This window comes from Dromiciops gliroides, chromosome 2 (assembly GCF_019393635.1).
Source record: "Dromiciops gliroides isolate mDroGli1 chromosome 2, mDroGli1.pri, whole genome shotgun sequence".
Classification (NCBI taxonomy): Eukaryota; Metazoa; Chordata; class Mammalia; order Microbiotheria; family Microbiotheriidae; genus Dromiciops; species Dromiciops gliroides.
The window spans coordinates 251529789-251544441 of NC_057862.1; the positions used below are offsets into that span (position 1 = coordinate 251529789).

Consider the following 14653-nt stretch of genomic DNA (forward strand, 5'->3'; position numbering starts at 1 on the left):
TCTCCCCTTATTTTCCTTATTATTCACGTCCTGACTCCCTTCCTTCTGATTGTGGTTTCCTTGGGGGACAGATCTCAAGCATCTCAACCTTTTCCCACAGGATGCAATTCACTATTCACCAGTCTAAGTATCTTCCCCAACTGACTTTTGTGTGATCAGAACTTGTACTGGTTGGGTCCTATACTCTTTCCCTCAAGCTTGGTAGAGTGCTACACAGTTCCCCATACCCATTTGTCTTTTCCTTGTCACACTCTTTCTGTTACCAAGTTCTTTGCACAATTCAGAATCTGCTTTTCCCCTAGAAGCACTTCAGAGCTTTGCAGCACTTGTGCTGCCAAATTGTAGCCCCTGGCATTCTTTTGCTCTTGAAGAGTTGTGACCAAACTGGCTATTGAGTCCTGAGTAAACTTCCACAGCCTGGAGCTGGGGTCTCTATGACACTGGAAAGAGGGAAAAGGGTGTGAAGTGCCAGGCTGGGTTTTGAGGTAGGCCTGAACCTCTGTGTTTTCTCTTTGGGTCTGCTAATGTGATTTGCAGCCAGTAGCATAGGTGCAGGGCAGCAAAGGGGTGCTCAGAGAACTCAGGATCAGTGAGTGTCAGTTCCTGGGTTTTTTAACCTTTTTTGGATTCTGGGTGTGCTAGACTATGGAAACAGCTAAAGTTTCTTTATTTTTGGCCCATAATTACTGTCTTGGAGAGGTTTGAGAGGTAGTGGGGTTGAGAGCAAATGTCTACTTCTCTATCTGGTTGCTAATCCAAGTTTTTAATTTTAAGTCATTTCCTTGTGATGCAGGAAAAAAATGTATATATATATATGTATATACATATACATAAACATATATAAACATATACATATGTGTATATTTTCCTAATGAATGAGTCACCATCCTTTCTGTCGAGAAGAAATATAAAGGAGGCAGTAGACCACAGAAATCTACTAAACATATTTTCTTTAGTTCTTATTCAATAGAGAAATGTCTTATAATTATTCTTAATGGGAGCTTTCCCTTTCTGATTTCACATATAGCAAACTATAATTTATTCAGAATTTATGAGTAATATAGTATATATGTATTAGATATTTCTGGTTAATTAGGACATCTACATATACTATATATGAGCAAACATTTTTCAAAGAAAAAGGGCAAAATAAAAGAACAACTAGAGCTAAGATGAATATAATTTAATTTTTTTATTTATAAGACTTTTGAGGCTTTTCAGGATCTTGGTGTCATCCATATTATCATCAGTTTTTATACAGGACCATAGATATAAATGTGTCAGGGAATGGACCGATTCGTAATCACTAAGTGACATATCCCCCCCAAATTGTTTCATCTTAATTTTTCCAATTCACATGAAAAATGTTCCCAATCACTAATGGAGAAATTAAAATAAAACAGCTATGAGATTTCACCTTATCTAATCCAATAAACATTTATCAAGCACCTATTATGTCTCAGATACTGTACTAAGTTCAAAGGGTACAGTGAATAAAAAATAGGCAGTCCCTGCCATTGATGAACTTATAAAGGTGACAATATACAAATAGAAGCAGGAAAGAGGGAGGGGGTGTTAAGAGGGAGAGGATGTTAAGAGGGAGAGGGATGAAACATTAAGGAGTACCTGGCATGGGCTTATCTTTTTGACAGAATTGAAATCAGGCATGGCAGCAGATGTAAAAAAAAGTGATCTGAGAGTCTTGTTTCTCTGTTCTCTATAAAGGAAGGCATTGGGAGGAATTTGGAACTCTGCCCTCCAGCCCTATATTTAGAGGAGACAGGAGGCTGAAGGAGATGGAGTCATTCAAGGCTTGAGTTATCAGTGTCATGGCGATCTTAGAAGTGATCCTATGATAAATAGGAGGGACATCTTGTAGAACTGAAGCCAGTTGATGCCTCACTACTCCTTGCCTTTTCATGAAAGTCAAATGCAGAATGTGTACCCCAAACTGGTGATTTGAGTTCTCTGGTTGTTTGATTTGGGGGCAAATGGATATTAAATGTGTTTGTATTGGCTCCATTTGGTGAACTTTAGGATTTTCCTTCCATGAAGATTCAGGGGCTACTGCAGTTATTTTATGCTATGTAATGAAAAATTATGTGTAATTTAAAATTTTAAGTTAACTGGATGATATAGTTCAAGACCTTGAATACAGTTATAAACCATATGCATATTCAATCTAATACATAGGACTCATTCCTTAAAAATTTTAATGTTCAACAAGATAGTCCAGAGAATAGTTAATTTCATAGAAATTAATTATAAATGAGTGTTAGGCTGAGTGATATTATAGTGATTTTTTTGTGAGGTTAGGTAAAATTTATTTATAATGCATTAATGATACTTAATTGTAATGCATTAGTGCTCTGATCAAATAATGTTGGTCTGAACAACCTTCTGTGGGATATGTACAGACACAAAACCTAACCCTAACCTTTTATTAGGAGGGTGAGTAGGGTTTATTTGACTGAATCAACTTATTTGATGATTCTGTGAGCTTTGCATGAATTTTTTATTTATACCCATTCATATAATCATATCAATAGCCTCAGTTCTGGGATTGCTAGGTGGCACAGTGGATGGATCTTTAGACCTAGAATCAGAAAGACTTGAGTTCAATTCTATCCACTTACTAATTATGTGACCCTGAGTCTCTTTGACTTTGTCTGACTCAGTTTCTTCATCTGAAAAATGGGGATAATAATAGTACCTATCTTCCAGGATAACATGTGAGGATAAAATGAGAATATTTGCAAAGTGTCTTGCAAATCTTCAATTACTATGAAAATATTATTATTAACCATCTCCATGTCTTGGCACCAGCTTTCTTCCCTGCCTGGAATGCTCTCTCTCTCTCTTTACTACCACTTCTTGACATCAGTAGCTTCTTTAAAGACAGCTCAAATTCTCTTTTCTGTGGGAGCCTTTCTCTGTCCTAACCCCCTGACTCTTATTCTCTAAGGTTACCTTCCTTCTGCTCTGTATGTATCTTGTTTGTATCTAGTTTTCTATGTGTTGTCTCTCATATTATTATGCAAACTCCTCAAGGGCAGGGGTTATTATTTTTTTAAATAGGAGCAATTTAAGTTTATTTGACTTTGACATCCAGAATCTATAAGAGACTTCTACAAATTTGTAAGAGCAACCAATATCCAGAACTGTAAAAATAAAATATATTTTAATAACAAAAAAGGAATGACAAATTTAAAATGTGAAACATTCAACATCATCATTGATCAGCCTCTTCCCAAAGTCCCTCCTTGTTGCTTATTTTTTCTAGGCAGGGGTTATTTTTTATGGTTTTGCTTTTCTTTATATTCCCACTTATAACAGAATGCCTCATACCTTGTAAGCCCTTAGAAGATGCTGGTTGATTGATATATTAAATTCCTGTGTCAGTGTACTAATGATAACAAAACTTGCAGATTATAGCCAAATAAATGAAATGACAGTAAAGTATTGATTTAAAAAATGTGTTAAAGGCACATCCCTCCAAAGGCCACTACAGTACCTGGAGAGTGGTGTGTGTGTGTATGTGTGTGTGTGTGTGTGTGTGTGTGTGTGTCTTGTAGAAAAGACAGAAAACAGCTTCTTAGCTCTGTGGCTATAACTATTAAAAGCAATTATTCATGCAGAAACACAGAGCATAAATGGGCATATAAATAAAATGCAACTCATAATTCACCATGTGTCCCTGATAAGGCTAAAACCAAATCTCAAGCAACGTAATACATAGGAATTTTTTTTTTTGATGGTGGTGGTGGCGGTGGTAAAGGCTAGCTTACCACAAAAAAAGATGTTTACCTATTGATTGATACTGTGCTATATTCCTTTGAATGCTATATTCCTCTAAATTGACTGCCTTTAGTAACCTCTCATTTAAATTCATTGTGTGGCTTAATAGAAGACCTTGTGTTGAGTGGACTAAGTGTTCTCAGACACTGAAAATATCCAAACATCTCTTTGTGCCATTTAACTGGACATCTATTTTGAGACAAAAACTGTAATTTGGTCCTTCTACAATAGAACTTCAAGTGCAATTTTGAAGCTGTTCCTGTAACTACCTGTCTTGGAGATTTAGTTCTTCTTGTAAGAATTGATTTGTCTCCTAACTGTATTAAGTATTATGCCGTCCACTGGCCATCTACGTTGTATCTGAAATGTATTGTAAGTACATATAACGTGTGTGAATATAGATGATATCGATCATATCTTACTAAAAAAACCCTTTTAGTTCAAAAGAAATCCATAATTTTAATATTGACTCAAAGGTTCATATCTTAAATCAAGCAGCCAATAAATAGAAATTTACTAAGTACTTATTATTTATTAAGTGCCTATTAAGTAAGATAAGTGTTAAGAGTACAAATACATAATACAAAATAATTTCTTCTTCCAAGGACCTTACATTCTCCCGGAGAAGACAACAAGTAAACATTTAAGTATGGTAAGAATACATATAAAGAGAAACAAAAAATATAAATGAATACAAAGTAGTTAAACCCATTGCAGTTTTTGAAGGAGGGCTAGCAGTTGGAGAGGTAATGAAGTACTTCTTGTAGAAAGTAGTACTTGAGTTATATCTTGAAGGAAGAGAGTTCTATGAGGTGGAGAGGAAGCAGCCACCTGTTGTAGAGATGGGGAGGTGGGGGAAACTGGGGGGCTTGGAGGTAGAGTGTGGTGTGTGAGAAACAGAACTAAGGTAAATTTGGATAGATTGATGAGAGGGGGAGGGGGAGTAATGTACGATGGAGCTGGAAAGATACCTGGAGATCAGGTTGTGAAGGACTCTAAAAGCTAAATAGAGGAGTTTTACATTTCATTCTATAATCAGTAGGAAGTTATTGAAGGTTATTGAGTAGGGTATTGACATGTTCAGATCTGTGCTTTAAGGAATATTACTTTGAGAGTAAAATGGAAGTTAAAATAGAATAATGAGAGATTTGGGGCCAATTTGGAGGCTGTTGCAATAACAGAGAGGACATAAATTAAGATATGTAAGTAGACACAAGTGGTCTGATGTTTAGAGCTAGCAATGTTAAGATTTGTTAACTTATTGGATTTTCAGGCTGAAGAAATGATGAGAAATTGAAGATAATTCCAAGGTTATAAATCTAGAAGACTAGAAGAATAATTGTGCTTTTGACAAGAGAGAAAGAAATCTCAAAATATCAGAATTAAAAGGAGCAGATATTGATTTTGGTTTTGTAAGAAGCTTCTCATGTTGCATGATTATCTATTAGATAAGCAAGAATTAAAAAAAAGTAAGGCTCTTCCCTTATGAAAAGAGGCCAAGTAATCTTTTTTGTCTCAGATGGAATGCTTAGTGGTAAAGGAAATGGGAGGGTGCAATACTGAATGTGAATATATGAAGAGTCAGGCATTTTAGGTCTCATCTTGACTTTCTGCTGTTTGACTTTGATAAATTAATGAAAATCTGCAAAACTGGGTTAAAAATACAAAGATTTACATTCCAAAAAGGTTCATTAGTGGAATTAAAGGTACTTTCATGAGAGAAGAATCTCAAAATGCCAGGTGAAAGGTAAAGCACATTGAAAAAAACTAATCATCTTGGATATTCTTGGCACCACAAGACAATGTCTCTTTAGTCAACCCAAGAAGATACTTTGTACATCCTCCTTAAATACACTTCACATAGACTCTAGGCAGAGCACAAATTCCTTAGGGAATTGAGGCTCATTCAATATTCTTGGAACTGTTATGGAGTCCTGTCCATTAATTTCCCCATGAGATTTCCCAGGCTGAGTGAAAACTTATACACAGTTAATTATTCTGAATGGATGACCTGACAGGTTTGTTGTAGACAGACTCATTAGCTACTGAATTTTTATCTTGGCATTGGAAAAGATAAAAAGGTCTATAAATGTTAATTAATCCTTAAGAGCAGGAAAAATAAAAGGACATGAAATTAGAGCCATAACTAGGCATATTTTCCCACAGGGCAAAAGTAGGTGTATAGTTCGTGGTGGTAGGAGTGGGAGATAGCAGGTAGCAGAGGACATTTTGACTTTGGTGGGTACAGTGGTGCATGGAGTTCAGGTAGTCTGGTTCTCACCGTAAGAGGACAGGTAGGGTAGGAGAGGGGCATGATAGAGATGGGGAAGATGGGAGGGGTCAGGATACAGGTGAGATGTGGGGAAGGATTCCTGGTTAGAAGTGAATTCCCTGGGAATCCAGTACTGATTATGGGAGTGAAATTCTAATCAGTAATTAAAAAATATTTATTGCTTTTGAGAAATTATGATGAAAGCTGTGATGAAAGAGGGAGATAATATAAAATAACAACTGACATTTATATGTTTTAACCTTAGCAAAGTTCTTTGCATCTACAGCAGAGTGTGTGAATTATGTAACACATGTGTAACATGTTTTTGGTATTGATGATTTATGTGTAGTTTACATGAAGTGATCTCCCTCCTACCTGATACTGGCTCATTTCCTTTATTCATTATTATTTTCAGGTTTTAAGGTAGTCAAAGATTATGCAATGATATTTCCTCATAAATGACTAAAATGACTATATTTTTCCATTAATTAATCAAATAGGTCTGAGATCCCAGCCACTTTATTAAATATTATTTATTAAATGACTTAGAGAAGCCTCTTTTCCCACAAACTTAAGCTCATCTGTCTCTCAATTTCAGTCCCTTTAATCTCCTAGTCTTAAATAAACATGCGGTTTTCTGGCTATACAATTTATTAGTGTATCAAACAATAAAACAAAGCACGAATAATTATTTATATGTAACAACTATGATAGAGATAACAAGTATAGTCTGGAGACAGTTCTACCATTCAGCTCTGTCATAATAGTAGTTTAAGTCTCTTCAAAAGGAAGTCATTCATAATTTTTCTTTGTAAGATAAGAGGTAAACTCAATTGTCTCAGGAAATGCCTCTTCAGACTTTCCATAATGGACTAATCACTCAGTTTCTCAAAGAAGTTCTTTTAGTCAATGCTTTCTGTCTGTCTTTCTGTGTCAGTTTCTCTCTGTTTCTATTTCTGTCTGTCTCTGTTTGTCTCTCTCTCTCTCTCTGTCTCTGCAATCTCTCTCTAGAATTCCCAGTTAAAGTGCTAGTCTCTTCAAGTTTCCATTCCATCTTTTTTATTTAATATTTTATTTTTCCCCAAGTTACACATAAAAACAATTTTAACATTCATTAATTTTTTTTGTAGTTCCAAATTCTCTCATTCTTCCTCCCCCCATTAATAAGGAAAGCAATTTGATATAGGTTATACATGTGAAGTAATTTTCCCATGTAGGAATGTAAACAGCTTAATATAATTGAATCCTTAATAATTTTTCCTTTTTGTTTACCTTTTTATGCTTCTCTTGAGTCTTGTACTTAAAAGTCAAATTTTCTATATAACTCTGGTCTTTTCATCAGGAATGCTTGAAAGTCCTTTATTTCATTGAATATTTATTTTTCTCTCTGAAGGATTATACTCAATTTTGTTAGGTATGTGATTCTTGGTTGTAATCCTTACTCTTTTGCCCTCCAAAATATATTCCAAGTCCTCCTGTATTTTAATATGGAAACTGCTAACTTTTGTGTTATCTTGATTTTGACTCCATGACATTTGAATTTTTTGGATGCTTGAAATATTTTCTCCTTGACCTAGGAGCTATGGAATTTGGCTATAATATTCCTGGGAGTTTTCACTTTGGGATCTCTTTCAGGAGGTTATTGGTGGATTCTTTTGATTTCTATTTTACCCTCTGCTTCTAGACTATCAGGGCAGTTTTCATTGATGATTTCTTGAAAGATTATGTTTAGGCTCTTTCTTAGATCATGGCATTCAGGTAGTCTGATAATTCTTAAATAATCTCTTCCAGGTCTGTTTTTTCCAGTTTATTTGTTTTCCCCCATTTTCTTCTATTTTTCATTTTTGTAAACTTTGTTTTATTGTTTCTTCATGTCTCATAAAGTTATTAGCTTCCACTTGCTCAATTCTACTTTTTAAGGAATTATTCTCTTCAGTGAGCTTTTGTACCTCCTTTTCCATTTGGCCAATTCTACTTTTTTTTTTTTGTGAGGCAATAGGGGTTAAGTGACTTGCCCAGGGTCACTCAGCTAGCAAGTGTCAAGTGTCTGAGGCTGGATTTGAACTCAGGTCCTCTTGAATCCAGGGCTGGTGTTCTATCCATTGCACCACCTCGCTGCCTCCCAATTCTACTTTTTAAGGAGTTCTTCTCTTCAATTTTTTTTGTGTATTTTTTCCCACTTGGCCAATTCTGCTTTTCAAGTCATTCTTCTTTTCATTGGATTTTTGTATCTTTTACCATTTGGCCTATTCTCTTTTTTAATGTGTTATTTTCTTTAGTATTTTTGTGCCCCCTTTACAAAGCTGTTGACTGTTTTTTTCTCATGATTTTCTTATGTCTCATTTCTTTCCCAATTTTTCCTCTACCTCTCTTGGTTTTTAAAATCCTTTTTGAACAATGGCCTGAAACCAATTAATATTTTTTGAGGCTTTGGATATAGCAGCTTTAACTTTATTATCTTCTTCTGAGCTTGTGTTTTGATCTTCCCCATCACTGTACTAACTTTCTGTAGTCAGGATCTTATTCTGCTATTTGCTCATTTTCTAGCCCTTTTCTTGACATTTAACTCTATCCTAAAGTGGGGCTTTGCTTCTTGAATTGAGGGGGAATGGTCCCAAGCTTCTGTTTTTTTTTTGTGCAGCTGCTTTCAGTGATAATTCTAGGGACCTGTAAGTTTGTGGTTCTTCCAAGGTGGTATGATCTAAGGAGACATGTATTTACTAATCTCCTGGCCTATGCTCTGGTCTGTGAGTAACCACAAGGACTCTTTTCCACCCTGGAACTGTGACTAGGGTCACAGATTCCCTGTGACCATAAGCTTTGGTGTGCTAGTGTTCCTCCTTGATTTGGGACTGAGACCTAGGATTGTGACCCAGATACAAGTATGGGTAATGCAATAAAGTCTTGCTTTTGGTACCAGCAAAGGGACTCCTATAATCTCCTTTTGACTGGTTGTATGACACCCTTACCATCTGTGGACTGAGAGGTCCAGAAACTGACATTGCTGCCACTGATTCAGTCACCCCCAAAGCTACTGCTGGTTTGCTGGGGGTATACTCTCTGCTGGACTGAGCTCCACTCTCACCCCAGTACACAAAATCTTTCCTGCCAGCCTTCTAGGTTGTCTTGAGTTGGAAAATTGTTTTGCCTCATCTTTTTGTGGGTTCTGTTGCTCTAGAATTTTTGAGGTGCTATTTAAAGTTGTTTGGAGGGATTTTGGGAAGAGCTCAGGTGAGTCCTTGCCTTTTATCTGCCATCTTGGTTCCACCACCTTTCATCCCCTTTTAAAGACAAAGTAATAGTCTCTGCAAGACATACTATTGAAGCTGGTGTTACATTTCTCCCTCAGGATAGAATTTTTAGTCCCTTGGAGAATCACTTGGAGTCAATTAAATCCACCTTAGTACTATGTACAGTAAACATATCACAATGGAAAATGCCACTTAGCAAGGTATATGTTTAATATAGTGAAATAAATATATTTCCACACATGCATACACAAAATATAATGCATGCATATATTATATAATTACTTTCTTTTTTTTTTGCGGGGTAATGGGGGTTAAGTGACTTGCCCAGGGTCACACAGCTAGTAAGTGTCAAGTGTCTGAGGCCGGATTTGAACTCAGGTCCTCCTGAATCCAGGGCCAGTGCTTTATCCACTGCGCCACCTAGCTGCCCCTATATAATTACTTTCAAGGAGAAAAATAGCAAAACAACACTGACAAGTAAAGTAATAGTTAAGTATGATAACAATATCTGTATAATATTGTACATACAAATAGAAAATACAAAGAACTGTTATATGTAATTAATCAGGAACTTGATATGGCTGTAAGAAGTTCATTTCTTCTGTTTCTTCTGCCATATTATAATTTATGTTAGATAGATAGGTTGGATGGTTCTCACTCTGTTGTAAACAATCAATCTTTATATTATGTATCATATATATATATGGTAATGGTTTTCCATAGTTATCATACTAGTAGCCTGAACCTGATTAAAAAGTAGTTAGCAAATATTTAACAAAAGTAAATAAACATATAATACAACAGAAATTCTGCTTTTATTTGAGTTTGACAGCACTGGTTTAGATTCACTATAAGTCTTTCTCAATTCTATGAATTGTCTTTTGACCCTTGGTACCTCTATAAATAAGGTTCTAGGCAGAATGCCTCTGAATTCAGCTCTCCACCTTGTCTGGATCAAAACTTTCCTTAGTTATACATACAATTGTTAAGTTTCTATTTACAGTGTCTGCTTAACCACAGAAACACTTCTTTAAAGAGCTTTCTGTGCTGACTAGGAAGGTTTATTGTCATTGAGATGCTGTTCCAATGCAGCAGTTTCCTTTTGAACATCTTTTAATAATTCTTTTGTATTAAGGTATTTAAGTATCAAATAGTAAGGTATTTTTATATTAAGGTATTTCAGATTTCAACTATCTCTTTATATCCACCACATGAACATCTTGATTAAAGTATCACTATGTCTTTGCATGCCTCATTTTCCAATTTTTTATACATACAAAAATATATGAAGTTAGGGTTAGAGTGATTTCCTCCTTGACATTTCTGCAGTTTATGATATTGTTGATTATTCTCTTGTCTTTGAAACTCTCTTCTCTCTAGGTTTCTTTGTGTGTGTGTGTGACACTGTTCTCTTCTAGTACAACTCTTATCTGACTGACATCATTTTCATTATACTTTGCTGGACCTTCTTCCAAGTTGTGCCTCCTAACTGTGTGCATCTCCCAAAGCTCTGTCCTTAGCCTTCATATCCTCTCCGAGCATACCATTCCCTTTAGTCATCTTATCAGCTCCCTTGGGTTCAATTATTATATCTATTTAAATAATTCTCAAACTTATTTATTCATCCCTTTCAAATCTCCTGACCTTCATTCTTGCATTTCCCCCCCCCTTTTTTTACCCTGTGGGGCAATGAGGGGTAAGTGACTTGCCCAGGGTCACATAGCTAGTAAGTGTCAAGTGTCTGAGGCTGTATTTGAACTCAGGTCCTCCTGAATCCAAGGCTGGTGATTTATCCACTGCAGCACCTACCTGCACCCCCATTCTTGCATTTCTAACTGCCTGTCTGACATCTCAAACTTGATGTCCTATTGACATCTTGAATTCAACATGTCTAAAACTGAATTAATTATTTCCCACTCGCTACCTCCTCTTTGCCTACTAATTCCCCTATTACTGTCCATGGCACTGCTCTTCTCTCAATCACACAGCTAGGTGCCATTCTCATCTCATCACTCCCTCTCATACCCCATATCCAATCTTTGCAAAGTCTTGTTGATTTCACCTTTGCGACATTTCTTGTATGTGCCCTCTTCTTTCTTCTGCCACTGCAACCACCCTGGTACAGGCCCTTATCACTTCATTTCTGGAATATAGCAATAGCCTGCTTGTTGGTTTCTTTGTCTCAAGTACCTTTGCAATCCTAACAATTCTCCACTCAGTTGTAAAAGTCATCCTTCTGGGGCAGCTAGGTGGTGCAGTGGATAGAGAACTGGCCCTGGATTCAGGAGGACCTGAGTTCAAATCCGTCCTCAGACACTTAACACTTACTAGCTGTGTGACCCTGGGCAAGTCACTTAACTCCAATTGCTTCACCAAAAAAAAAAGCCATCCTTTTAAAGTGGAAATATGACCAAATCACCACCATCATTCTCCATTGAACTCCAGTGGTTCCCTGTCACTTCCAGAATAAAATTTAAAATCCTCTGTTTAGTTTTTAAAGTTCATCAAAACTAGACCCCTTCCTGCGGGGCAGCTAGGTTGTGCGGTATATAAAGTGCTGGCCCTGGATTCAGGAGTACCTGCATTCAAATCTGACCTCAGGTACTTGACACTAGCTGTGTGACCCTGGGCAAGTCACTTAACCCCACTGCCCTGCAAAAAAAAAAAAAGAATATAAAAACTAGACCCTTCCTGCTCTTCCAATCTTCGTACACCTTATTTCCCTCTTTGTACTATATGAGTCAGTGACACTGGCCTTCTTGCTATTTCCTGCACAAGAATCTTCACATCTCATCTCTGTACCTTTGTACTGGCTGTCTCCTAAGCCTGAAAATGTAATCCCTCTTTGTTTCTGATTCTTAGAATCCTTAATTTCCTTCAAACACCACTTTCTATAGGAAGCCTGTTTTGATCAATCAAGTTATTAATGCTTCCCCATCAAAAAATTACCTTGTATATACCAATGAATTCCTAATAGACTATCTGTTTTTTTGAGGGGAATGGTGAATTAATTTTTTTCTTTCAATCTTAGGTCTCTAACATAGTACATGGCACATAAAAGGTGCTTAATAAATGCTCATTGGTTCATTGACTTAACTAAGTCACTAAGGCATGATATGAACCCAGTTCTTTCTGAAACCCAGTCTAGAACTCTGTCCAACAGAGAGGATTATCTCTGTTGGCCAAGAAAAAAAAAATTCTGTATTATCCATGACATTTAATTCATCAAGCAATGTAATCAAGAACAGAAAAAAACTTGATATTTTAATAAGAACTGTGACAGTTTACCAGTGGGAAGGCTTAACTTATCTTCCAAAGACTCTTCTCTAGTATTATTTATGCATATACATATGCATGTCATTTTTATTCAAACCAATCTCTATAGCAACCACTTTTATCACTTGAAACTTACTCGGATAAATGTCCCTGAATAGAAACTCTTATGTGCTGATATGCTCAGAGAAAAAGGATATGGGAAGCTTTTCTCTCAGTCTGCAAGAAACTTCAACTTTTATAGTAATATATTTTGGGTCCTAAAAATTAAAATAACTCATAAAATGTAGAGAGAAATTCATGCTTCACCAAGGCAGAAGGAAATGTCTATAATTCATGGTGTAAAGAAGAGTCTAAACAAACAAAATTTTTGTTAGCACATTGATACATATAAAGACTTTCATAGATTTTGTCTGGATTTGTAAATAGGAAATGTACTTTTTTGATGAATTTATTAGTGAACAGTATCAATGGTAAGTTTCAGTGTTTGGGAGAAAGCTAGTATTAGACCCTGACCAAACATTGGCTTACTTCACCAATATAGATTGAAAATGTACTTGATAATGTACTGTTAACACAATCATTTTGTTGGTCATATTTAAAATGGTAGGGTGGACATCAAGAAATGACTATGATGTAAATGACAAAAGGCATTGTTAAAATAGATATATGGTTGCATATCTCTGTTTATATTGTTTTCTTTCCTGGGAGACCAGTAAGATTGGACTCCTCAAAATAAATGGAGTCATACAGGAGATATTTGTCTCAGCTATACTTGATTGGATCAGTTCGGACTTGTGCTCAACTTCTCATACTTTGGAAATGACTTCAGAAATTCATGGTGGAGTCAATGACTGAGAAAGAGCCATGCCTGATTTAATTCTATGTTAATATCTAAGCAAATAGGCCAGTCTCAGTTGTATTGGATAGCTCTAAACTTTGTAGACTCTATTGACTATTGAAAAATGATAGATTTGTTCCCATTCATATCTTAATATTCTGCTTGTCACAGGAGCAGGATGGATTCAATGTTCCTCGCTTCCCTCCCAGTGTCCGTGAGCCTATCTCAAAGTGTGGGGACTTAGATGTCATCTTTGAATATAATCTTTCTAGACAAAAGCTTGCAGTGACCATCATAAAGGCCCAGAAGATTCCAGATAAAGACCGAAGTGGTGCCAATGCATGGCAAGTACACACTGTACTGCTTCCCAGCAAAAAGCAAAGGGGTAAGACCAGTGTTCAAAGAGGGCCCATCCCAATCTTCAAAGAGAAAATATTCTTTAGTAAACTGGAGCCTGAAGATTTGGAGAGTTATGCAGTCCGATTCCGTCTATATGCCGTACTCAAGATGAACAGAGAGAAGATGATGGGAGAAAAATTGTTTCACCTTAGCCAGTTGCGCCAAGAAGAGAAAATGAAAGTGACTTTGGTTTTGGAGCCCAGGAGTAACATGAGTGTAAGTATAGTGGTGTTAGCCAATTCAAACTATTTTACTAGGGGAATCAAAGTTGTTAGCTATTGATTTTAGCATGTTTGGTCTGTCATATACAATAGACCTTTCTTTCTAATTTTTGTTGGGTCTTCACATGGAATCATTGTGTAAACCATTAATTTTGCTTATGGTACAGGGGATCCTTATGTTCATCTTCACAGTAACTTGATATATTTATTCAGTTTTTGTTCATTTTAGGAAGAGAAAGCAGTGGTTGGAATAGGGTAAGGATGAAAGGGCCATGACATCAGAACAAAAGGAGAGAAATTGAGGTTCACTGGTGATTGAAATTTTCCCTGGAAAAAAATTCAAAGACCAGGCTTTCAGAAACTGGAATGAAGTATGCATGCCTGAGGAGGGGTCATCAAGCTAGACAGCCTGGTACTCTAGGTGGTGCCGTACACTCTCTGACCCTGAGTTCTACTCCATCAAATAAGGTGTTTGTGTGTCCTCTGTCGAGTATTCTTTTCTTCTTGTGCCAGGTTTTCAGAAAAGAACCACTTGGGTCTGAAAATTGAGAAGTTAGTTCCTGCACTGGATATTTGTATCTATTCATGAGACCCTCCA

At 36.4% G+C, this 14653-nt stretch overlaps 1 protein-coding gene across 2 annotated transcripts in view; it reads left to right on the forward strand.

The window, feature by feature from the left end:
* SYT16 (synaptotagmin 16) overlaps positions 1-14653 on the forward strand; it is a 312116-nt gene that overhangs the window by 277135 nt on the left and 20328 nt on the right. For both annotated transcript variants that reach the window (XM_043985518.1, XM_043985517.1), the window contains exon 5: positions 13607-14050. In XM_043985518.1, the coding sequence (XP_043841453.1) occupies positions 13607-14050 (444 nt within the window). The remainder of the gene's footprint in view (positions 1-13606; positions 14051-14653) is intronic.